General features: G+C 45.1%; 1 protein-coding gene across 1 annotated transcript in view; it reads left to right on the top strand.

The window, feature by feature from the left end:
- ttll5 (tubulin tyrosine ligase-like family, member 5) overlaps positions 1 to 27,249 on the top strand; it is a 129,413-nt gene that overhangs the window by 26,373 nt on the left and 75,791 nt on the right. Inside the window, exons 13-15 of the mRNA XM_084310603.1 lie at positions 9,048 to 9,129; positions 9,625 to 9,686; positions 18,733 to 18,818. Coding sequence (XP_084166729.1) covers positions 9,048 to 9,129; positions 9,625 to 9,686; positions 18,733 to 18,818 — 230 coding nt within the window. The remainder of the gene's footprint in view (positions 1 to 9,047; positions 9,130 to 9,624; positions 9,687 to 18,732; positions 18,819 to 27,249) is intronic.

The following is a 27,249-nucleotide window of genomic DNA, read 5'->3' as shown; positions in this document are numbered from 1 at the left end:
TGCACCCAAAGCAAAGCAGTTTGATGGTGGGTATGTTAAATGCTTTTTACAGTTCACTTTACATTTGTTTTGGGCCTAACAAGGGAAGAGCTGGGTATAATAATATAATAATATAAAGCACAGCATGTACTCTACCCGTCGACAACATCATTGATGAGTAGCACAACCTTTAACCACCCGATATTGCCCGCCTCTTGACTGGGCAAACCTGATACGACGGCCACAGAGTTGATAATAAACAGATATGTGCTAATTGTTAGACTTTGAGACAAACACGTTTGCTTAAGGCTGTATCTCTATTAGAACCATTTACCTGCCTCCTGGTCATACCTGCTGTGTGAAGAAGGCCTGTTCTCGCGTCCGCAGTTACTGGTCAGTCATAGCTGTGAGCTATGTACTCGTTTGTCAAATACTGTAGTTGTGTCCGAATATAATTGGGTTGCAGCTTATCGGAAATTCGGAACTCTCATCGGACTGAACACACTTTATTGAGCTATGCACTATGAGCAACCACACACACACACACACACACACACACACACACACACACACACACACACACACACACACACACACACACACACACACACACACACACACACACACACACACACACACACACTCACTCACTCTTAACATCTCGCCCATTGTAATTACCATTGTTAAAGCAGTCGAGTTTAACTATATTTTGGAATGTTTTGCTTGGATGATTCAGTTTACACACACACACACACACACACACACACACACACACACACACACACACACACACACACACACACACAGACACACACACACACACACATATATATATATACACACACATATACACACGATGCCACTCCCACAGCCCCTTTCAGATTTCCCTTTAGTTTCAGATTCATTGTCTACTAGCAGTCGTTCCTTCCTCCATACTATTTCCATACCATTCCTCCATGGCGTGGGGCTGTGGCCGCTGAGACGGCAGCCTTCCTGCCCCGTCACAGCTCTCTTTCCACGGGGCAGCCTGCTCGTGAAGGAGGCCTGTTGACTGAAGCAGGGATTCACTTCCTCCTCCTCTCTTGTTGCCATCTAAGTCTGTCTTGATGTAGCCCCAGTGGCCGAGCAGCACCAGGGCTCGTTCACACTCCATTTCGGAGCCATTACCCATGTTGGTGTTGGCACTAATTGTCTGCTCTCTCTCTCTTTCTCTCTCTGCTTCTGGCGGTCTCTCTCTCTCTCTGAGATTCTGGCGTTTTGAATTCGAGCATGTCGAGTGCTCTGAACCTCCCTCAGTGCCGTTCTGTCTCCCATTATGCATTATGCTCGTTCTCCCCCTTCTCTGTCTCTCTCTCTCTGTCTCACTGTTTCCCATTCCAACATTTATTTTTCCTTTTTTTCCCCTTTTCATTCTTCCCTCTCTCTCACTGTCCTGCTCGTTCCCTCTCTCACCTCTCGCGTAGAGGTGGCATTGTTGCACGTTTGACAGGTTTCTCCGTAGACATAATAGGGCTCCGGTGGCTGCTGGTTGTTTTGGCTGAACTGGGGAGGGGTTCACACTTATCTGGCCCTTTGCCTGCATGAAGATACTATCTGTACCCCTGGAGCGTCAGTCAACGCTACAGACACACGGTACGGAGAGTGTGAATGTTGTTGACGATGCCGGTGTTTACGAGGACGGGGTGGGGGCCTTCATCTGGCCCTCATACACGCCCGACGCACGTGAAGCAGCCGCCAGATGACACCTTCTCACCAGAGTGAGAAGAAGAGGAAGAAAAGCTGGTTTCCTGTTACGTTCTGTCATTCATTCTCTCGCCCCCCCTCCTCCTCTCTCTCTCTGCCTCTCACTCTCTCCAATTCCTATTTCAAATATGCTTTATTGGCATGACTGCCCAAATCGAATGTTGCCAAAGCAGTATAGACTCTATTATAGTCTTAACGTATCATATGCAAGAATACATATGATTAGATGCAAAAAAATAAAGTATCTCTCTCTCTCTCTCTCTTACATAACAGCGATTGCCAAGTCCAATGCTTTCATCGCACCACAACAAGGATATCATTGTGCGGAACACAGGCATTTAGGGCCATCTCTTCTGTGTAGTACGATACACAAACACCACAGTCTGCCCATTACCTCGCAGATATCAGTTTACCGTTGAAGGTAGTGTAATTTTGTTGTCTTCGGATGGCCCCAGGCGAGTTAATTACAGCATTCACGGTGTGTCTGCAGGATTAGGTTTCCTAAAGGCAGACATTGACAGCTCTCCCCAGGACCACCCTCAACCTCGCTCTGCCTAGCGTGCCGCTCGCAAGGTGGGCCTAGTCGCGTGCAATCCTTATGCGTGTGTGTGTGCTTTTGTTCTTCTATCTTTACGAGGACCGAATGTCTCAACAAGGATGGACCGATTAACGAAATCCTTTGGCGTGAGAACACTTGAACTAATCCTCACTTCAGCATCGTCCATTTTAGGGGTTAAGTTAAGGGGCTGGTGAATGAATGTTGTCAGTGGATTGTAGTGCAATATAGGAATATGTGTGTGTGTGTGTGTGTGTGTGTGTGTGTGTGTGTGTGTGTGTGTGTGTGTGTGTGTGTGTGTGTGTGTGTGTGTGTGTGTGTGTGTGTGTGTGTGTGTGTGTGTGTGTGTGTGTGTGTGTGTGTGTATATATATATATATACAGTACGTGTGTATGTATTTATGTGCGTGCATGTCCTCACTAGGATAGAATAATGAGGGTTAGATAGTTAGAATTAGGGTTGGTAGCGAGGGTTAAGGTTAGGATAAGGTGTGTGTGTGTGTGTCCATGCGGAGACATGCAGGAGCCAGTGTAAAACATGAGTGCAGGCAGGTCTGCTGGTGCTCCAGGGAGTCCAGTCTAGTATGATCACTGTGTGCTTTATCTTCCCTGGGAAATAAAACTCACCCTAACCACTGAGGGGCCGTGTTCTCCTGCTGTCAGCCACCCCTCCCCCCCCCCACCCCCACCCCCACCCCCACCCCCACCCCCACATACACACACACCACCAACCTAGGAAACATGAACACAATGTTAATGTGTCCTCTGAAAGGGACCAAAGCAGTAGCCATGCCCCTATAAATAGGTGAAGGCAAGCAGCAGAGAGCTGTGATGCATGGTAGTAAATAACTGTGGCTACGGGCAGTGAAAGTGTCGTCAGAACAGCGCCCATTGTTCACAGTTTTTATGTAAGCTCTGCCTCCGTCTGGACTGGACCGGAGCCACGCAAGGCCATAAAGCACGTTGTAATCTTAATTTGCAGCAAATTGTTCCCTGCAATTTTAATGTCTTTAATACATTGTTTATTGTTTTCGAATGGGTGCTTGTTTGTTTGGGGTGCTTTTTGACCAAACTATCGGATTGTCCTGCCTATCTGATGGGAACAAAACTTTTAACAGAAATTGTGCATGGAATTCCTAATGTGGGAAGGAATAAAAACAAAAAAAAAACTTTCCACATACTTTTCCTTGGTAACAAGCATATGTGTGTGTCTCTCTCTGTCTCTGTGTGTGTGCGTGCGTGCGTGTGCGTGCGCGTGCGTGTGGAGAGAAAATACCACCCATGCTGCTCCTTACCACTGCCTTATGATTAATGGACAGGCCTTTTAGCGAGCAATGCTGATTATGAGATGTTTTAACTTAGATCTGATTAGCCAAAGACCTATTTTATTACACACAAAACATTCCACTAACTGGTTCTGTGTTCCATTGAGCGCCTGTGTTCTGTGTGTCCCCCCCCCCCCCCCCCCCCCCATTAGCAGCACAGTGTGGTTTGTCAGAGGCGCCTTTCAACCGCTCCTTCCAGCCCTACAGCTCCGATGCTCTCCCGTACCAAAAGCAGGGGGCACCGCGATGACGACGATACGATTGCTGTGAAATTCACAGTCCTTTTAGGAGCGATAAATGGATTTGTCTAGGGGGGGGGGGTTGGCCCCTCTGTCAAGATAGGGCTGTGTGTTTTGTTTCTCCTCGCCGCCTTCGGGCGTCTCCGTGCCTTTGGCTCCAGGCTCGGCAGCAGAGAAACAATAATTTATCTCTGAATGATGCAATAATAATTCAATTGTCCCCCCGGCTGACGAGGAGAAAAGAGCACACATGAAGAAGCTGCTTTGTGTTGTTGTTGTTGTTGTCGCGGGCCAACACGCGGCGCGGCCAGGGGCGGAGAGGGGATTGTTCGGGGAGCTCGTCTCTTGTGGTAGAGTTTCCAGCAGCGCCCATCCAGTGGTAAAAAACACTCCTCTTCATCATCCCCTCTTTTTTCTGTTTTTTTTTTTTCCTTTCTTCTTTTCGTCCCCTCCCTCTTTAATGGGTGTGATGTGGATGTTTCGCCGGTCCTCCTCCTGCCTGTCTGTGATGCTTACTGTGGGCTCTCTGTGGGCGCGTTAAACAGCGCTCCCCAGGCAGCGGTCGAGCCGCAGAACAAACGCGCCTAGCAGCGAGCGTGGCTCCGCGGGGCAGGAGCGGCTCTCTGCTCCTAATTGGAGACTAAATGCGCAGCACATGGTGCCTGCTTGTCGGGTCGCTGGCGAGGTGCTGCCTTTTACCCCATGTTGTTGTGGTGCCACTGATGGGGCACTCCAGACCCAAAGCAATGAATCCCACCATGCTGTTCCCCGAGACTAATACATTATGTTTTTATGGCCATCTCTCTCTCTGTCTCTCTCTCTGTCTCTCTCTGTCTCTCTCTCTGTCTGTCTGTCTGTCTGTCTGTCTGTCTGTCTGTCTGTCTGTCTGTCTGTCTGTCTGTCTGTCTGTCTGTCTGTCTGTCTGTCTCTCTCTCTCTCTCTCTCTCTCTCTCTCTCTCTCTGTGTGTTTTTTATTTAAAAGCGGAGAGAAAGGGGGATAATGCTCGGGATGGAAAAAGAAAACCCCTGCGTTCTGCTTAGCAACTACTGTTTTTAGCGCGGCTCTCGGTCGTCCAATCGCTCCCTCGGCGAGTCAAAGATGGGTCCGGCGGCTTGTATTGCAGGTCTTGGCTCGAGGGCGCATGACAAAAACTTTGTTCAGTTCCATTTTGAGTATGCACTTAGTACTTAAGACTAACCAAATTGGACCTCGTGAACCGTATCGCGTTTCCTTTGAACCCAAGACCTTTGTAATAAAGACCCGTGCGTATGGCTGAACTGAGTGGAGCGGTGGACCCGCTGTTGGGGTTCCTCCAGGTCCTTGTCAGATTCACAGATTGACAATGCGAGAGGAGAAAATTGATTGGTTTGAACAAGTGGAGGTCGTCTGATCTCCGGGATGAAGTGGTGGAGGGGGGGGGGGGGTCCTTTTGGTCTTGCAGAGTGTGCGCTGATTGTACAAAGAGGTTTTAGCCGAGGTATCTGATTAAGACATCTGACGACTATCACATATTTTGTGGTCGATCTGAATTTGAATAGTGTCATTCATGAATCACCTAGCCTTACACCCGATTCGATTTGAACCATAAAACCATTAGCAGCGACGTATTTTGCCCCGACTTTTGGTCTATCGTTATTCCACCGAGTGCGAAGAGATCACTCGCTGGCACGCCGGGCTTTTGTATGCTTAACACTAGCATTGACCTGACATTCTAGAATAAACAATGTTGGTTATGGCAGCTTTGAAACCTCCACCCCCTCTGGCCTATTCTCAAAACAGAGTCTCTGCTCTTTTGAAGTGCCATTAGGAGTTTTTTTTCTCTTTCCCCCCCTGGCTTTATGGCCGTGCTCTGCCCTGTCCCCGTAAAACGTTGCGGCCTCACCACGGGCTGCGGCTGTGGGGGCCGGGGGTCGCTGGCAAGGGGCGGCACTCCCCAGAGCGGTGTGAGGAGGGCAGGCTGACCCCGTCGTGGTGACACCAACGCCACTGTTTTATAACACCCGGGGGGAAAAGGGACGGGCGAGCGTGGGGAGAGAGCATGGAGGAGTTTGTACACAGGGAACTCCCTGATAAAAAAAAAAAAAGGCCTTTATTGTGTGTCGCTCGGTGCCCAAGCTGGCATCTGAGTGGAATATATATACAAGGCTGTCTGACTTGCCAGGTTCCTCTCACTCTCTCTCTCTCTCTCTCTTGGAAAACGTCTCTCCAACTTTCCAAGCTGCTCTGTGCTGGAGTGCATGGTCTATCAAGTTTTTTTTGTCTGTTATAATCATCAGCTACGCCTAAGTTGGCCAAAACACTGACTTGGTGACTGAGGTGAAGCTCTGCAAGCGGAGCTCTTTTTGTTCTAGTCCGTCCCGTTAGTACGTTGTTGCAGCGCGTAGCCCTGTAGAGCCCCCCCCCCCCCCGATAATGAAAGAGTTATTGACTGCGCGCACGAGTGATCACAACCACAATTAGTTTTTGATCTTGACAGCCTTATGTAAGCATCTCCGGCAGTGGGGCTGAAATACGAATGCGTTCGGCTAACGCGTTGCAGCCAATCCCTCGGTAGCAGGCTTTTGATGTGTTCTTTTTTCTCTCTCCGCGGTTGTAATTGGATATTTAATATGCATGTAATCAGTAGCAGAGAGAACGGCAGCCGCGTTTGCCAGGCCGCCGCTCGGCACTAGGCCTCACCGCCGGAGGACTCTGGAAACACTTGTGTCCTGTTGTGACTTCTCATAACCAGTGGTGCAGTGCTCATGGGACGCGGTAGCACGCCGTTCCACCTCCTTTCTGAGCAGACGCACGCACATGCACACAAAAGTGCGTTCCACAATTTTCACTCGACTCGTCGTGCCGTGCGCCAAGTACCTGGCTACTTGTCTTTGCATAACAATAGCATAACAAAGAACGAGAAGAGCAAAACCAAAATACAAGCCCTGTACCAATTGGTGGGGGTTTGCTTGAGCTGTGGAACCTCTCACTATGTGACAAATTGGTCCCGACTGGAAGGATGAGACATTTCTTCAGTTGTGCTCATCTGGAAGATAATTGGGTGTTGTACAGATGGCTAACATTTTCAACAAAGGCAAATATTGATTAAATAGATTAAATAGCTTTGATAAAGCAGGTCTTACTGTACCCATTGGTGGGGGCTTGCTTGACTGTTTTGAAACCACTCTGTTGTGAAACTAATTACAAGTTGAAGTTACATTGTTAATTTAGTTTGTATTTACTTTTCTAGTTTAAGTTAATTCAATTAAAGAAATTGTAACTACCATATCTGTTGACAATATAATTTCTTTATATATTGAAGGCTACATCCTGCTACCTTTTTCAGCTTCTCTATTTCAAGGCAATATTTACAAAAACTAAAACTAGTCATTTCCTATACAAACATGTTTCCTACTATTTATGCACATAATAATCATAATGCTGGTCGGAGCTGTTCTGTGCACAGGCGAGGGAACATTTATGCGCATGCGCGTGACGTCATTAAAACACAGTGCAACCCCTTATGAAATCACCACTGCACCACTGCTCATAACCAGCCCCCTGAGCGAGCGCAGAGGAGCCTTGTTGTTGTGATCATAGATATATATCACTAGATGACTCACCCACGCTGCTGGCCAACGGAGGCCGACGTTGCCACATGGCGGCCATCTTGCGTGGGTGGATCACGCCCACTCAGAACATGCATGTCTACGGTGTACTATTGGAATAACCATATCTTGCTTAATTTTCAACCGTTTGGTTAGTTAAAAACGTCAGAGATGTAGTTATCATACTGCATACTTATAATGGACTTTGATATGAAAAAAATAAATGTATAAAAATAATTTTTCCACGCAAGAATCATAGCCACGTTAACACTTTGATCGCCGGGGTTAAATTCATAATTTACCATCCCTCGCCAGCCCTATTTAACATGGAGAAGTTCCCCTTCTTTGCGGGGCTATAACTTTTTAAATTGTATTGCTAAATTGACATTACTATGGCCCATTCAACGTCCTATATCTATTGTTCAGGGTGTAGCAACGTTATACTTTTTCATTCACATGTTCATACTAAAATACGGTCTAAAGTATCTACGGTCTAACCATTATCTGAAATGATAAAAAAAAAAAAAAAAAAAAAAAAAAAAAAAAAAAATCTAACCCCGACTAACCTTAATGTCATGCACTTGTCCTAATAAACTAACCTACACTGTAACACGCAACACTTTGATGAACATTGTTACTCAGCTGATAGAGTTATACCCTTCTTGCTGTCTTGTCGCACAGAACTTGTAAGTCGCTTTGGATAAAAGCGTCAGCTAAATGACTAAATGTAAATGTAAAGTATAAGTATGTTTTTATCGTTTTCTGCAGCTTTCTCCAGAACTTGATTTATAGCCCTAAATGCATTATATTGATGATCAAATACAGTTTGGTAGGAATCTGTGCGAGATAAAAAAATTCAAATGGACGTGCTTCTAGGAGTTACTACGTATGATCTGATGTTGACCGGATGGGGGGGGGGTCGTTTATAATTCCGTGGGCAACGTTATATCATTCATCTAGTGTGGGTGATATGATCATTAGAGCAGTTAGTATCGAAGACATTAAAAAATAACGCTGAAACTCACCGTAGCTTCCTCGCGCCATTGGGAGATGAGCGTGGAACAGAAATTTTTCTATTATGGGATGTCGAAATATCCGATCCATTTCCAGGTTGTATAATAGTATATACGTCCAAATCATGTTGTTTATCGAGTTATTGGTAACCGATCGACATCCATTGTGTCAAGATGGAGTCCTGCTAATGATAGCGAGTGCCCGGACGAAATATGGGTGAGCACCACTTCATCCGCATCACTTCCTGTTTGGGCGAGCGGCCAATCGGCCACCAGATGGCGCTCTTGAACCGTTGGAGAATTGAGAGGGGCTCACCAGTACATATAATGTCTCCGGGGGAGAAATATGATTTCGATCACAGATTTTTGAAATATTGATATCAAAGACGCTGTCCAGCGTCTTCGGCAGAATAAGCATGGCGGGGAAAGACGCTGAACAGCGTCTTCGGCGATTAAAGTGTTAATAACGTTTGTAATAAACCAAACCGTTTGTAAATCCATTAAGATTTCAGTAAGTTAAGAGTATTTTTGTTTGTTAAACCCTGATTCATTGCATGTTTTTTCCCCTCCTCCCCCCTCCCCCTCCCCCCTCTCTCTTCCCGCAGAGCTGTACGGCTTCGACGTTCTCATCGACTCCAACCTCAAACCCTGGCTGTTGGAGGTGAACCTATCTCCCTCGCTGGCCTGGTGAGTCGACCGCAACATCTGATCGCCTCCTCTCCCCCTCCCCGTCCTGGATTCATCCCATCCTGTCATCCTCTGTTTCTGGAGGTTCCTCTTGCCGTAAAACAATCATCACTTTAGCCCCCCCCCCCCCCCCCCCCCCCCAAACTTTGTGTTTTTCTTTCTTGGATCGCACAGCCTACCTTCTGTTATTCCGATATATATATACACACACACACACACACACACACACACACACACACACACACACACACACACACACACAAACATGTTCTGGTTAGCTCTGAAAATAGGTCTGTTCATATAACTAGTGCACAGAAGGAAATGTCATTTACACTTCATTTGTTGATAAATACCCGTAGGCTGGCGGTAGCAACTGCTGCAGCAACTGTAAAACAGAATTACTCTGTTTGCTTGTGAAAGAGCTTGTGTGTGTGCGTGCATTTGTGTGTGTGTGTGTGTGTGTGTTTTAAATCTTACTTGATTCATTATTTGCAGTGATGCACCTCTGGATCTGAAGATAAAGGCCAGCATGATATCTGACATGTTTTCTCTTGTGGGTAAGTCCACACTGATGGGAGCGTTTAACCTTTTTAAGAATCCCAATGTTTTGTTGGCTACGCCATAATCATGCTCCGGTTTCACCTGGGTGCTCCTGGTGTTTATTATTTAGCATGTACTGTATATCCACCAGCATGTCAAACCACACGCTGTCCCGTCATCTCTACTGCTCTGTCTTGTGCTCCACTGTAGTCTTGTTCTTGTGTGGCTCCGCCTTTACCTTGAAGTGAAGGGCGACCCGATGTCCTTGTGACGACACAAATTGTGTCTGGGACGGATGGTACAAAACTGATTTTAGGGACTGTCCCGGAACGGTAGATGAAAATAATAAAGTCAAAAGCCAAACCAAAATAAAAGAAAGCTCTTTTGTTTGGGATGAATAGAACTATAGTTTGGGACAGTTCCAGGATGGTTGTGAAAAGCAAGTGAAAATCCGCAATAGCTGTGCATTCACACGCACACACACACGCACACACTCGACATTCATGCCAAATTTCATCCTCCTAGGCTGAAAACTGTGGCCGCCAACCAACAGACAAGCTATAGAGCTGCTGGTCGCAGCGAAAGGCTCTCTAGACGAGGATTGATATTAGCCAATTAAGGAGAGGGATGATCAGGTGGCCTTGATGTCAAAAGACCTGATTGGTAATTGGGACAGGAACATCAGGAGACCCCCTAATCACTTAGTCAGAAAGTTTCAAAACAATGCACCATTATGTGATCGATATGCTGAGGTGTTTCAAGAATATCTGACAGAAGGTATAGTTGTCAGAGGTAGGTAACAGACAGAGAACTCCACCAACTTCAGGGTGGTATTTCATGCCTTTTTGCATGAAAGAGATAGTCGCTCTTTACATGACTGCTTAATGACAGGCCTGAATCTAAACCCTGATCTACTGAGTATAGTAAAATTCAGACAGTACAGAATTGTCTTAATGGCTGACATCACCAAAGCATTCTTGCAAATCACATTAAACGAAAGGGACTGAGACGTGCTCCTATGGACTACAGAAAAAACAGTCCCCTCGGAAGAAATAAAACTGGTCACAATGAGAATGATGCGCCGGCTCATTTCTTGTTAGCAGCCAACATGCAGAAAAGTATCCAGAAGAAGTTAAAATCCTTGATCAGTGTTTGTACATCGATGATTTTATCTCTGGGGCACGGAGCTGGACGTAGGTGTGCCAGTGTAGCCTAGTTCCCAACAGTCACAAACATTTTTCAAAAAGCAACAGGGCTTTTGAGGTGATGAAATCACTGCACCCAGGCAGCAGTGGTTCGGCAAAAAAGTATAGTATATATTATATAGAGTATAATCTGCTTAGAAAACGAAATGTATATATTTTTTTATTTATTTCTCCATGTGGTAAATACACAGGTCACAATTTTTACAGGAAACTTTTAGAGTTGTATTTGGAGTGTATTTCGTGACTGTTGGGGACTAGGCTACACTGGCACACCTACTTCCAGTGAATGACGCTAAGATAGGCTAACGGTGCGGCTGTTCCCTAAGCCTAATGCATGCACAGAGAAGAAAAGGGTATGTATCTGCTTGTCTAACTCCAGGGTAGATGGCAAATAAGCTAAAGTTCCTTTAAGTTTCTATTCCAAGAGATGTGTGGGGGGGGGGGATTGGACGAAGATATACCATCTGAACTGCCAGCAAAGTGACATCAATGCTGCACAGAAATTCAACAGCAAACCATTTCTATTGACAAGCACTATAATGTCGGGTTGAAAACCAGTGAAAACTGAGAAATCACTCATGAGATTCACGTATTTTTACAGATGCCAGTGAAAATGCATATTGCGCTGCTGCCCTCGGTTCTAACGGTTCCAATTGTACATGAAACAATGGACAACAAATTGCATAGTGCTTCTTCAACACACACTGACCGTAACTTTAACCAATTATTATTAAAGGTCCCATGCATTATCAAGTGTTTAGCATTGTTTCCTAGTAATTGGTGATTATATCAATGTGGTCTGTGTCGTTAATTATCATATTGATTCATCAGTCTAGTCTCGAGTTCACGAGATCTTCCCTCACTCAACTAAGCTGTTCTGATTTGACGGTATTGCTGACGTGAATAAGGTACTGATGTGCAGTAACGGCCCCTCTATGGTTGTAGTGCATAGTGTAGTGTAACCCGACACTTCCTCAAACGGGTTTTGACAGAGAGGCAGAGAATGAGCGAGCGAGAGAGAGGGAGAGAGAGAGATAGAGAGGGAGAGAGAAAGAGGGACCGGCGGGACCGTGCAGAAGTGTGTGTAAAAATTTGTGTGCGCCATCTCTCTCCCTCGTCGGAACATTTACACACAAACTTGACTGCGTGTGTGTGTCGGGGACGCATCTCCTCTCTCTCTCCCTCGTCGGAGCATTTACACACAAACTTGACTGCGTGTGTGTCGGGGACGCATCTCTCCTCTCTCTCTCCCTCTCTCGTGCTTATGGGCGGAGCCCATCCAATAACAGCCTGAAATCCTGAGGCTGAAAAATTATGCTTTTGAGTACTTCATTAGAAATATAAAACAATGAATAAAATAAAATAAAACCTTACAGATGTCTTCCATAGACTCACAGGAATTGTGTAAAGTTGCCCAAATAGTGCAAGGAATAGCAATGCATGTCCCCTTTAACTATTAATTATGTCCCCAACAGAAAACGTTGTTACCATTTGCAATACAAATATATACATCATCTGTTTTATCTAATAAGAAAAAAAATTCAGTCTGTTCACCTCATTCCAATATATATTTTCTTTTGTAAATGGTATTTATTGCAATATTGTTTTTACAGTAAATGGGATGCTTGAAGCCTTTTTACCACGCTTCCGGGTTCCTGTTTTGCGCGCTGATTGGCCAGGTCATGTGACATGAGTGGCAATCGTGGGACGGCAAGTTTCTACACTGGTTAAGCTTAGGCACTCTTCGAAGTTGGTTAAGGTTAGAGTTTGTCTTAGAGCGTGACGGCAAGTTCTTTCGCCGGTTAAGCTTAGGCACTCTTTCGAAGTTGGTTAAGGTTAGTTTGTCTTAGAGCATGGCGATAGAACGCCAGGTAGTTTGCAGGCTGTTCGACGCGGAAATGGGCAAACACGCTATTGGGCGCACATGTCACATGACCTGGCCAATCAGAGCGCCGGAAACGCGGATGCGTTTTAAAAAGGCTACACGCAAATGGGATTGTCGAGCAAAAAAAAAGAAAATAAATATATATTTTTTTTTTTCAAATATTGATACTTGGCACCAGTGTCACAAGAGGAAGTACGATATAATGCAGCATAGATTTCTTTTTTTTGTCCCACCCCTACTTGCAACTGTAAATTGTCCCTGTTACATTGTTACACAACCAACCCTCAACCTTCTCCACCATGAGACCGGAGCCCTGTGCATGCAGCTCTGCCGCCGTGCGGCTCTTCTCAGTACAGCCCGGCTCGCAAGGCAGAGACGAGCCGTATTCCACTGACCTACAGAGGTTTACACCCTGCAGAGTGCAGAGATGAGCCGTATTCCACTGACCCACAGAGGTTTACACCCTGCAGAGACGAGCCGTATTCCACTGACCTACAGAGGTTTACACCCTGCAGAGACAGTCAGCTATTGTTTTCACACTGGAATCCTTTGCCTCACATGCCTCACATTCCAGTAGTTAACATTAGAGAGGAGTTGGATGGCTCCACAATGGGGCTCTAGCACTGTACAAAAACCACAGCCGTTATTAATTGGAGATAAATGGCTTGCATAGGAAATTGTCAACGGAGGGCTTGATTGTTTCAGAGTCATTAAGTCTTCCTGAGAAACCGGGTCCTGTGGTGTGGAGCTAACGTTGAAGCAATCTTCAGTACTATGCAGGCGTAGAAGATGCTCAGCCCAAGGCTTGAGATCAATGCTGTTTATGCAACAGAGTTTGCAGAGAATGAAAAGTCTTTGTTACCGCAGGTTGCCTCCCATCGTCATTATTGCATTCTCATGTAGCAGGAAAGCTTAAGAATATTTTGATAAATGCAAGTTTTGACCTATGAGGAATGTCATCTTGTCATATCTCCCAGCACCAACACCCACCTTAGTGCACACAAGCAAACACACACACACACACACACACACACACACACACACACACACACACACACACACACACACACACACACACACACACACACACACACACACACACACACACACACACACACACTTTTATATTTTCTGAGCTAGATGGGAATTGACAAGTACAAGATGTAGTACACGAGAGACAGACAAAACGCAGACAGTTTGACTTTTTATCTCCAGTCAATCCTCTTCTCTCTCCTTGTCATCCAGAGCATCTGTAAAGCCTGCCTCACCAGGCCTCACTCCATGATGAGTGACACTGAGCCATAGAGTCTGTGTGTAGACGCAATAATGACACCGAGGGAGGGGCTACGGTCTGTGTGTGGGTGTCCGTGCCAGGCTGCGGCTTGAATTTCCCCCTCCCCTCCCGCTCATTAAGTGAGAGTGGAGAATCATAAATTGCCAGTTATCTTTGGACCGAGGCATTAGCGTGGGCTCGGGGGGAAAATGAGCAGTGGCATGTAAAACACAGCCCATCTATTATTCACCAAACAAACCCCAGCGCTGTAACACTTGGGCCGCATCCCAGCCCTGTAAATAATGACAGCACGCCATTAGCGTTCATTTTCCCCCGGTGTAGTAGCTGTCAGTTACGCGTCAGCCGTGTTTGTAATAAGTGCTGCGTTTAGGCAGGAACGTGGCAGGGGCCCGGGCTCCCACCTTGACGTCTTGGACGGGCTAGTGCAAACAGCCCTGCGGGCCCGAGCCTGTCGATTGACTTGATGCACCACAAGTATGAAAGCAAGATACCAATGTAAACATGTTTTCTCTGCTCTTCGGTTTCGCCGTCAATATGCTTTTTTTGGGGGGTCAGGAGGGGAGAGATCATGTAATAGGGAGTGTGGGAACTATTAACAATGATAAGACCTCTTTGCTGGGCTCCCAGACAGTACAAGTTTCAAGATCAAGTTTGTTTATTATTCGTCACAACAAAATACAGAATACTTTATGATGAAATGCTTGTTTCTGTACAGTAGAAGCATATGTATTTTACTTATCGCCCTCACACACTACACTGCACAGTACAGAATAAAGTAGTGGCATATATATACTTCAGAGGAATGTTGAAATCGTGGCCTAAGGTAGGAGGAGTGGCTTTTTTTTTTTTTTTTTTTTTTTTTTTTTTTATAACTTTGACCAGTCAGCTGGTTCTTTTTGCGTCTATCGCTTTTTCTCTGGTCAAGTATGACCGACAGAAACAGGTTGAATGGGGGTACAGATGAGGGGAAAGACACTCTGAGAAAGTACGGCTTGTCCGGGAGTCGAACTCGCTACCCCAGATCCGTGACGCGCACGGTTGTCCCCGACGCCGAAATAGCGTTCGAGGTACGCAGTGAGCTACTGGAGCTCCCCCGGAGGAGGAGTGGCTTTAATGGGCAAGTCCAATACATTTGAGTATTTACATCAGTTTTTCTTTTGGCCTAGTATAGTCCAATCACTATCTGTGAGCCTCAACAAGTCTCTTTTAGTTAGAAACCAGAGTACCACAATCTAAGTCTAATCTGTGATGTCATACTGTCTACATAACCAGGGCACAGCCAGGAGCTGCTCTGTTCATAATGAATTGGTGAGACATCTTTTTGGACCTGCACAATCTTTGTCTGAACTTTTAAATCCAAATTAGCGTTACAATGTAATTGACCTTTCTCAAACCCTGCCCTCGTTTTCTTGAACACTTTCTTTATTGCAGGAAAACAGTGAGTTAAACATTTCAGTATAAAATAATAAACAATACAACAATAGGAATAAAATAGTAATAAAAGATAGGAACGTTTAGTTAAAGGTGTAAAGCTCTATTCTTTCTCAGTTTCTTCATTGATAGTCAGATGTGTTGCAAAAATGGTTGCCAGGTCGCATGGAATGCTTTTAGGGAGCCCTTTAGAGAGAATCTGATTTGTTCAAGTCTAATGCAGTGTAGTATCTCATGAATCCATCTATTGTGAGTAGGTGGAGATGGGTGTATCCATTTGAAGAGAATGAGCCTCCTAGCGAGGAGAGTGGTGAACGCCATAACTTGCTTTGCAGCCTTCCATGTGATTGTAGGGGTATTCGGAATTCCGAAAAGGGCAGTGAGTGGGTCGGGGTCTAATGTAGTACCTAGGACCTTACCCAGTGTATCAAATATTGCAGTCCAGAACTCTGAGTTTGGGGCACCTCCAGAACATGTGCATATAATCCGCTGGTGATTGTTTACATCTATTGCATGCATCCGTTCTACCCGGGTATATCTTTGCTAACCTCGCGTTGGTGTAGTGGACCCTATGCAAAATCCTACACTGTAGCAGGCTGTGTCTTGCACGTATAGAGGAGGTGTGTACACGGTCTAATTATGATTCCACTGCTCATCTGTGATGGTAATTCCCAGGTCCCGATCCAGTTGGCTTTTAGGGAGTCTAAACAAGTTGGGTCTATCCAAAATAGTTTGTCATATATAATTGACACGAGCCCTCTTCGCCCAGTGCTAAGTGATAGGAGGGAATCGCTCCTTGAGTCTGGAGGACGGCCAGGAAATTGTGGGAATTGATTGTTTCTTGATCCTCTAATCACAACCGTTGCTTTGTAAAAGTTTGCCAGAGCGAAGCGACAGTTGTGATAGGAATGATCAAGAAAAGAGGGCGTGGCTTGAGATAGGTCACTCATCTACATTTACATTTACATTTAGTCATTTAGCTGACGCTTTTATCCAAAGCGACTTACAAGTTCTGTGCGACAAGACAGCAAGAAGGGTATAACTCTATCAGCTGAGTAACAATGTTCATCAAAGTGTTGCGTGTTACAGTGTAGGTTAGTTTATTAGGACAAGTGCATGACATTAAGGTTAGTCGGGGTTAACACTGATAACACTCACTAGTGTTATCGGTTCAGAAACATTAATGGGTCTGTATCATCCTGGGCACTGTCATCTCCTTCACTCTAAGGAACACTCTAGGAAATACAATACCCAGGAAATACAATATATTTAGCTGCAACCTGCAGCTCTATACAGTAGGTCACGTTGTAGGGGAGAACGGGGGACGTTGTCACACATTTTACTCTAGTGTGAATTGCTCATAATCAAAACATCTTTCAATAGTCATTCCTACATTAAATTGAAGCTTATTGATGTTGGCTTGAAATGTGTATCCCTCTCATTTTCCAATGTATTGTAACAAAGAGTTAATCACCTATCAAAGACACTCTGACACATTGTGACAACCAACCCCATCATGGGGATGGTTGTCGCACACTATGGGGTTGGTTGTCACCATGTGTTTTAATGGGGAAATCTTAAAAAGAAGACAAGAAGGCAGAACTAAATTTGAAAGTTTAATTGCATTGACAAGTTGACATACATAACTTAATGCATCTTAACATGAACATAAACAGGAAACACATCTTTAGGCCATCCTATATAACAAAATAGAACACAATACATCGGCCTAACAATAATAGCCTACACAACATGAATGAATGAATGAATGAATGAAAACAATATTTAACAGATTGCAGAATGGGTACAATACAGTACGGCTCAATACACACACTTGTTAAGGGGATACAGACCAGAGAAAGACGTTTGTCTTGTTTACTTCAGGGTCCCCCATTTTCAATTCATAGTTGTAAACATGTGACAACAACCCCAAATAAAATGTGACGAGCAACCCCAACTGGAATGTCTTGATAGCATCAAGGCTAACAGCCATCTAACAACTAGTTAGCTAGCTAACAACAATCTAAACTATAGCTATCCCTTCACAGGGTAATACTTGTTTCATTATAAACCAATTGTGTAAAAGCCTTGAAGAAAAATACTGAGGAGTGGAATATTTACAAATGGACATGAAAAATACAAAAAAGTCCTCTCACCTCAAATTCAGCTGTTTCACTCCAAATATGACAATGTAGGTGAACTCTGACCCCAATTCTAGACATTTAAATACCAAAGTATGGGAGACAGGATCCTCTGGTGGTGAAATATAATGAATGTGACAACCTACCCGTGTGACAACGTCCCCCGTTCTCCCCTATGTTAGTTGGTTGGTCAGTCAGTCGGTTAATGTGCAATGCGCATGCTTAGGGTCTTCCCTGTTCTGTATATGGATAGATCAATAGAACTTAGTAAATAATAACTACAATGTCCCTGAGAGAGAGATAGAGCAAAGACGATATATAATTTAAGCATCGGTATCGCAATGTGCGTTTACGCAATAGTAACAACCGAGAAGTACACCAAACATGATTGTTTTTTTTGTGTGTGGAGGCCGTAAGGACGGCATTGAATCTAAGTTTAATGTAATGTTTTAAACTGGAGAACAGAGACAAAACGGCTCCTGGATCTCTTCTAGACACCACCCTTCTTCCACACATTCATACATGAGCCTCCTTATTGTAGGGTGAGCAACGCCAAGATGCATTATTATTATATCCTGTTGGATCATGGATTTAGACTGGATTGATAGATGAGTATTATCTCAATACAGCGGTGTCATGGTGAGGCAACCAAGTATTAAAAAAACTGCGTAATTTCCCTCCAGAGTCACCCTGATTATTACTAGAGCGGTTCATTCTTCCAAAAGCTATTGAAGTTAAAAGCTGCATATATCTGGTGAAATGATGGCACTCCTGTATTTTTTACAGTATATATTGCGCACAAAAAAAAAAGATATTGCAATGTCAAATTGTTTCTAATATCGTGCAGAAGACCTATTACTATATTTAAAACTTGAAATATATGTTTGCTGTATTTAATGATTTTAGCATACAATGGGAACATGTGGCTTCCTAGTTGAGAGCTCCTGAAGTGAGACGCAAGAGTACTGAGAGTAGAAGGAATGCACTGTAGCCTTTGCTCTTTTTGTAGGCTATGTTGACGATCAGGAAAAAACAAAATGTAATCACACCGGCCTCATCCTTTAAACGTATAACATGTATCCTCTCCTGTTACCTGTCGCCCCGCAGGCTTCGTGTGTCAGGACCCCCTCCTGAAACAAGCACGCTCTGACCGAGTCACTCCGGGCCCCAGCCTCAGGATCCAGACAGCTCAGGTACTGGAGACACACGCACACACACACACACACGCACGCACGCACGCACGCACGCCACACACGCACACACGCACATGCTCTCTAACTCTCACTCACTCACTCACACACACACACACACACACACACACACACACACACACACACACACACACACACGCACACACCGCACACTCTCTAACTCACTCACACACACATACACATGCACGCACACGTGCACGCACACACACACACACCTACACACACACACACACACACACACACACTCACACACACACACGTAGCGATTTATTTATGTCCACATAAATTACAAACCGGCAAGAGACATAACACTATAAATGCAGTCAGATATTCAGAGACCATTCAGTTACATATATGCGTTTAATTGACATACCATTCTCTCTCTCTCTCGTCTCTCTCTCTCTCTCTCTCTCTCTCTCTCTCTCTCTCTCTCTCTCTCTCCTCTCCTCTCTCTCTCTCTCTCTCTCTCTCTCTCTCTCTCTCTCTCTCTCTCTCTCTCTCTCTCTCTCTCTCTCTCTCCTCTCTCTCTCTCTCTCTCTCTCTCTCTCTCTCTCTCTCACTATCCCACTGCTCGTGAGCCATTCCATCTCTCTTCCTATCTTCCTGTCCCCCTCTGTTCATTCTTACCATAGCCGTGGAGTCCTCTCTTGCCCTGCATGGAAAATCGCTCTCCCTGAAAAACAACTGCTAATACAATTACAGCTGTTGGGGAGAGTGACATCACTCTGCGAGCGCTGCTCTTCTGTGGCTTATTGTTTTATCATTTGTAATCAAGTGACTAATGCTGTTGCCTAATGATGCCACAGCAGCTAATGCAACTTTGCTGCTTCAGTCAACTACTGCACCCAGCTTGGCTCTGGATCCACGGGAGGGAGATTACCGAATCAGACAGTTTTCTACCCCACCTTACATTGTGCAAAAGGGGCCTGTTTAGACATCCACTTACAAGGCTGTATGGGAGAGTGTTGTATATTGTATGTGCTGTGTATGCGTTAGGGGTGTGACAATACACACATTTTCAGATTCTATACAAATTTAGATTTTGATGTCACCATTTGATTTGATTTTCGATTCTTTATGCGCTTAAAATGTAATCACACTACAGAGCTCTAATGATAGATTATGTACATACAGTAGGCAATATACTACCATACACAGCATGGTTTGGCTCAGAAAAATACACTTTATTTCAAAGTTGTAAACAATGGAATTTAGCCTTAAACATTATGTTAATAGCAGTGGCAATACCACACCACCAGTTAAACAGAGACAAGGACATAGTGTCATAGATGCAAAGCGTTGCAGGCTTTAAGAGCGGAGCTTCAGTCCGTCTTGTGTTACTGGGTGACCTTTGCGCAACGATTTGCCAGCATAGCAAACACACATGCATACGTGATGAAAGAGTAACATCACACATCGACTGTGATATTGGCCAAATGAAAAAACACAGGGAGCTAGAGGCTTAACCCTTAGAGTATCTCTCTCTCTCTCTCTCTCTCTCTCTCTCTCTCTCTCTCTCTCTCTCTCTCTCTCTCTCTCTCTCTCTCTCTCTCTCTCTCTCTCTCTCTCTCTCTCTTCCTCTCACATCAATAATAAATAGGCAATATCGAACATGAACACTTAGTTAACCTATAAACACGGCTCAGAATGTCTGTACAATGTAATGGTGTTCTACCGAATGTAATGCTTTTCTACCAGAAGATTTCATACCGTGGTATTGAGATGGTTAGCCCTGAGTGGGTGCCATGTGTTGGCGTGGTCTGCAAGTAGTAGTAGTGTTGTCACAATACCAAAATCTTGACTTTGATACCGATACCAGCCTAAGTATCACGATACCGGTTCTAAAACGATACCACAATAATTATTCCCACACATATATCTTAGTCGCTAATGGAGTGAAATGCTCACACTGTGGAGTCCTGGCTTTAGGCAGAATCACAAACTGACAATGTGGAAAATACTTTGGTGTGTGTTCAGCCGACACTGTTGACATGTCCACTACGCAAAGCCTGCTCTCTCTCTCTCTCTCTCTCTCTCTCTCTCTCTCTCTCTCTCTCTCTCTCTCTCTCTCTCTCTCTCTCTCTCTCTCTCTCTCTCTCTCTCTCTCTCTCTTTCTCTCTCTCACACACACACACACACACACACACACACACACACACACACACACATTTACATTTAGTCATTTAGCTGACGCTTTTATCCAAAGAGACTTACAAGTTCTGTACGACAAGCCATCAGGAAGGGCACAACTCTATCAGCTGAGTAACAATGTTCATCAAAGTGTTGAGTGCTACAGTGTAGGTTAGTTTATTAAGTGCATGACAGTATGGTTAGTTAGGGTTAGATTTTTTTAATTTTTTTTAAATTCAGATAATGGTTGAAGAAGTGCGTCTTTAGTTGACGGCGAAAGATTGGACGGGTTTCGGCTGTCCTAACTGGGGTGGGTAGTTCATTCCACCATTGTGGGGCAAGGACTGAGAATAGGCGACTTCTCTTTGATGACCCTCCCGGAGCTTGGATAGGAGTAGGTCTGAGGCGGCCAGAAGATGCAGAGCGTAGGGGTCTTGAGGTGTGTAGTTAGAGACCATTGACCGGAGGTAGGCGGGAGCAGTTCCCTTTAATAATAATGCAGGACCTGTTGCGGAGGTCTTTATTCGGCATGCAACGACACTCAATGTTTTAGCGGTACACACAGCGGTTAGTTTTTTTAGCACACACACCGGAACACACACGCATGCATTGTCTCTTTAGAATCGCCGATGCGATTCGTCTCTGCGATTAACCCATCCCGTCGTCCTTCCCCCCCAAGGGCAGCCGGGAGCAGACAGGCGTCAACGTGAGCTGCGCCAGGGGACCAATCCAAGTGCTCCTGTCCGTCTTCGTCAAGGACGCCACAGCGTTAGCGATCTGTTGTTGTGCATGTTTTTCCATTGGGTTTATCTTATCGGGGGGGAAGCCCTTGCGATCATGGGGAGAACATGCAAACTCCACACAGAAAGGCCTGGGAGATACCCCACCTGGGTACCTGGCATCATGGAAACCTGGTCCCCAAGCGGGAATCGAACCCTGGACCTTCTTGCTGTGAGGCGACAGTGTTAACCACTACACCACTTTGCCGCACGGTATGCTAGGTCGAGGGCCTTGAAGCGGATTCGTGCAGCAATGGGGAGCCAGTGCAGGTCCCTAAGAAGTGGGGTGACATGGGCCGACTTCGGTAGGTTTGAGATCAGGCGGGCCGCTGCGTTCTGAATGAGTTGAAGAGGCTTAGTGGCAGTGGCCGGGAGGCCAGCGAGCAGTGCGTTGCAGTAGTCGAGGCGGGAGATGACTGTTGATTGGACGAGGAGTTGGGTGGCTTCTTTTGTCAGGAAGGGGCGGATCCTTCTGACGTTGCTCAGGAGGAATCGGCAGGTTCTGGTTGTCGCTGCGATGTGAGCAGAGAAGTTCAACTGGTCGTCGAGGACAACACCAAGGTTCTTGGCGGTCGGGGACGCGGTCACAGCTGCATTCTCGACTGTGATGGAAAGGTCGGTCAGGGGGGAGGATTTGGCCGGCAGGTGGAGCAATTCTGTTTTGCTTAGGTTCAGTTTGAGGTGGTTGGTCGTCATCCAGGCGGAGATGTCGGACAGACAGGCCGAGATCCGCTCAGAGACGTGGATATCTGAGGGAGGGAAGGAGAGGAAGAGTTGAGTATCGTCGGCATAACAGTGGTAGGAGAAGCCATGAGATGTGATGTTACCCAGTGATTTAGTGTAGAGGGAGAAGAGAAGGGGTCCTAAAACCGAGCCCTGGGGGACACCCGTCCGCAGGGGGCGGGTGGCCGACAGGGTCCCTCTCCATGACACTTGGTAGGAGCGGTCATTGAGGTATGATGACAGCCATGTCAGAAACTGGTGAAGCGAGACAAGCCCCTCTGTTGCCTCAATAGCCCCTCGAGCGCGGTGGCTCACATTACATTCACCTGAGCCCCTGAGAATGTGCTTCATACGAGAAATATTCAAAGTTTCAATCTGTTTGCACATTAGTATACATTCACAGTGTTCGACTTACATAATGATTTGCTCCATTTGTCTGAAACGCTGACGATAATCCTCACAAAGCGAATGTTTTTGATCCACTTTTTCTCCTTTTTTCTATTTTTCTCCCATCCCAATTTCGCTGTGCCAATTCTCCCCTCCCCTGTCTTGAATGTTGCTCGCATATTCCCCCCACTGGCCGGTTGTAGGGAGGATAGAAGCCTTGCATCACGTGTCCCCTCCGATACACGAGGAGGCAGCCTGTCACATCTTTTCACCTGCCAGCGCGGACTCTCATTGGCGAGGTGTAACGTGTGGGAGGCTCACACTACCCCCGCCATTTCCTGTCTCTGCTGTGCAGGCATCCCCCAACCGACGAGCGCAATGTCCGCTGCGCCACCCAGCCGCCACCTCACAAAGCGAATGTTGACGTTATCCAGGCGAATGTTAACTTCATTCAAGCGTTTGTTTGTGGCTGTTTCTCAGGTGGCGTATTAGATTGGTTGTGTTGAACGCAGCTCTGTTCTTTCCTCCATGCGGAACGTCCGCCTTGCAAACATTGCAACTGGCTATTGGACTGGCTTGGGTTTCAATTTTAAAATGCTTCCAAACTTCTGACATTTTGTCTAGCTGCTCCAAGTCATCAGGTGGACATAACCTGCCGGTGTTGCGGGAGCGACGCGTTGTGAGCTTGTAGGTCTGCTATTTTCGGCATACTGTACTGGCGTGCAACGGTGTAAATCAAAGGAAATGCGTTTGTTTTGGCAAATTCTTCTGCTCTGTGCGACAATAAATAAATGAATGATGATATGTAATTTAAAACCAAAACTAAGGCCTCAGTATGAGTTTAAGACGTGAACATGGTCATGTTTGTTGAATAAAATTTAAAATAAATCTATTTTTCTATCACATGATCGGATCGGGACATCCCTAGCTACATCTGAGTGAATTACTGACTGAAGGAATGTCTGACTGACTGGATGAATGAATGAGTGAGTTAGTGACATTGCTGGTCATAGAGGTGCTTCACATCTATCTATGGACCTAGGGAAGAGAGACGAAGACCCATCAATCACTATAGTTTGAGACTTTGATTCAATGTGTACTGTGATACATTGTATGTAACGTACATTTTTTCTCATTTGCAATTCTGTATTGAGATCGTTACATCCCTAGTATGCAGATGATACAAGACCCAAAAACATTGTTGCTTGGGGAGAGTATGTGTACATCTGTGTTTAACTTTGTGTACAACTCCAACCCCATAAAGAAAGCAGATATAGATCACATACACTACAGATGGGGGAGAAGTAAACACTACATCTTTCCAATAATGTATGCATGACGCTTAGTCTAAATGACTAAGACCTTTCCTTCTGTGTATTCCCAAACCTGTCCGGTATTTCAGAACATCTCATTAGTGATGGCTGTCTGAAACCAACGCGAGGGTTTCATCCACCTGATCTCTAAAAACAAAACCAATGAGTGAATGGGTCCAACGAAACACTACGTAAACAATGATACCATGTATGTATACAGTCATGATGTATTGAAATACCTATACAGCAGTGTATGCACAACCGTCATTCATTCTTTATTTCCAGTGTGTACCGAATGCTAAACCACACAGACTCACACATTACACCTAAAAGCTAGTTGTTCTTAACTCCGCTTAACCAGCAGTCCTATCATGCACAATTGATATCTTAAGTTGCAAGACACTCATAATGAAACGGTCGCGCACACTGGTCAAACCTAGACGCGCACGTTCCCCAACCTACACGCGTGGGCATGTCGTCGATACAATTTAACCATTTGATTTGCGTGTCACACCCCCTCGGGGAGACTCTTGCCACAAATAATAACAATTCCCTTTAATTACCTTTCGGTAAACGAACCTCTTAACAATCGCCCCCAAAAGTGGCCATTTTAGTTTTCGTTTTTGAGCACTGCATACCTTTTTTACAAACCAGAATACTATACTTTATACTTATAGCATGCATGGGCCTGGTCTCTTTTGAAAGATGACATTCTGAAGTTTTTCTGATACAATAAAGAAAATTCACTTTTAGTGCTAATGAAATAGAGTAACATAGGTCTGAACTTGAGTTGTAGAAAAACTTGTTACTCACGTTTTTCTGTAGTAGTTAGTAGTCTAGAAGTAGTATTTAAGAAAAAATTGGTATAGCTGAAAAAACACCCTGGGTCCATAGCCTGAAGTCTTGTGTAGTACATTTCATAAAAACCCGTTCAGAAATGAGTGATTAGAAGCTGTTTTGGTCAAAAGTGAGAGAGCTCAGAAAAGATTTTCTCGTAGACTTCGATGCATTCGACTGAGAATTCTCTTCCTGTTTTGGCTCGTGACTTTTCACCTAGATCCCTGATTCACTCATTCCCATATGGGGTACCATTGGAAAGCCCTACTCATTGGTTACAACCCTGTCCAATAATTTTCGAGATTGCCAAATGATTGATTGAGGTAGAGGCTCGAGAGTCAGGAGTGGTATTTGAAAAAATAAAAAGTCTGCCGTCTACTTCGGTGCACGCCTCACATATCGGCATGTAACTTGAGAACCGCTGAACGAATTTTATCGCCTGAAACGGCTATCGACAGGCAACAAATAGGGCCTTAATTCGATATGTATATATTGTATTAAAAAATATGCACACCCGAGCCGCTAGAGGTCGCCGGTGGGCAAATCGTCCTCAAGAGGGCCCACATGTGGGCCGTTGCATGCTAAGAACCTTACATTGCCAAAACACCCTGTAACTGGCCAAACCCATGGCCCATTCATACCACATCCTCCCAGAGAACCATATTTACCCTCCATGAAGTCGCACGGCGCACACCCTGTGATGTCACGCTTACCCTGCAAGCCCTCGCACTCCCCTAGTGACCGGATACACGCCTCCCGCAACCCCGGAAGTATCGTACTCCCGTCTAACAACGAACGTTGCCAACACAAACAAACAAACAAGCCTTAACAATGTACACATACAAGGCTCATAGACGACACAAAACAGACGGATGACATATAAGAAACAACGTAAAAGAATAATCTACATATATTGATCTGTTATTGAACCACTGACAATACTTTAGTCAGTCACACCTGACAAGGCTTTCGACCATACACTATTACCGCCTTAGCACAGCCAGGCCTGGAACCTGAATTAATAATAATGACACTTGTAAAGCCTTCCACTATTCCCCGACTCTCGGTCCCCGATCTTCCCGCCTAGCTGTGGAGGAAAAAGTACAATACCTAATACGGATGTCGCCTCCAAGAATAATTCTCACACTTTTAGTTACCCACCCCTAACAAGGAAATACGCACCAACCTAGAAATAAATCCTGCACTTTTAGTTAGTCCCAACTAACAAGGAAAGTACACGCCAACCTAGAAACCCTACCCTTCCTCGTAGGACCGGGATAATCATTACATGCGCGATACCCCATAACGGACACAAAACAGATAAAATATATGCACACTATACTTATCATCCAGTCATAATCGCAATTTAACAGCACACCGTACACATTCACCTGGCACCTGGGAATACAGTAATATATTCCAATAGGTCAACCACACTAACTAAAATCACCCTTTCTCTGCTCAGATGGACGTACACAGCACAGGAACGAAAAGGTTGTAACGCCAATTGTTGATTACATAATAACTTACTCAGTCAATGGAGATCCGGTTAATACAATTTATTAACTCAGAATGAAAGTATCAAATACAAAGTTAGAGAATATGGCTTGAATGGCCCTCACCCAAGTGACCAGCTTTGTCACCCGAAGAGAAGAGAGCAATTCACAGGAAGGGGCCTTATTTATACACATGAGAGGGGAGGGGGGGACAATAAAACTGGGGGTTTGGGGGGAGGGAGGACACAAGACAAGTTTGAGGAAAAGACAAGTCCTGTTATCCTCCATTGTGTGTACATCCCGAAAAGTGTTGCGATGTAAATGGACGAATGATTTCTATAGCGCTTTGCTAGCGCTAGCACACAAAACGCCTTACAGTGGAAATCGCAGCACGCGTGTTACATTGTACGGCATTGACCTATCTCAAATCCCGCCCTCCTTTCTTGATCCTCTAATTGCAACTGCTTTTTGCCAGAGGAAAGGCAACAGTTGTGATTGGAGGATAAAGAAAAGAGGGCGGGTTTGAGATAGGCCAATTATTATGCTGGTGTTCACCTCAACTCACCGTCTTCACCCTCACCTGTCGCCCCTTAGCTCCCTTTTCCTTTGCACAGCCAGCCTCTTCAGACTAATCCATATTAATGTTGCTCTTCCCTCTTTTCATTTGCCTCTCAATGACCTCCGTTGCGTTACGGGTGAGAGCTTCCGCTGTGTCTCCAGATGTCTAGACTTATGTCTAGACCACTTT

This window comes from Notolepis coatsorum, assembly GCF_963971535.1.
Source record: "Notolepis coatsorum genome assembly, chromosome: 3".
Taxonomy (NCBI): Eukaryota; Metazoa; Chordata; class Actinopteri; order Aulopiformes; family Paralepididae; genus Notolepis; species Notolepis coatsorum.
Note: the sequence above shows the minus strand (reverse complement) of the source record. Positions and strands in the feature narration are given on the sequence as shown.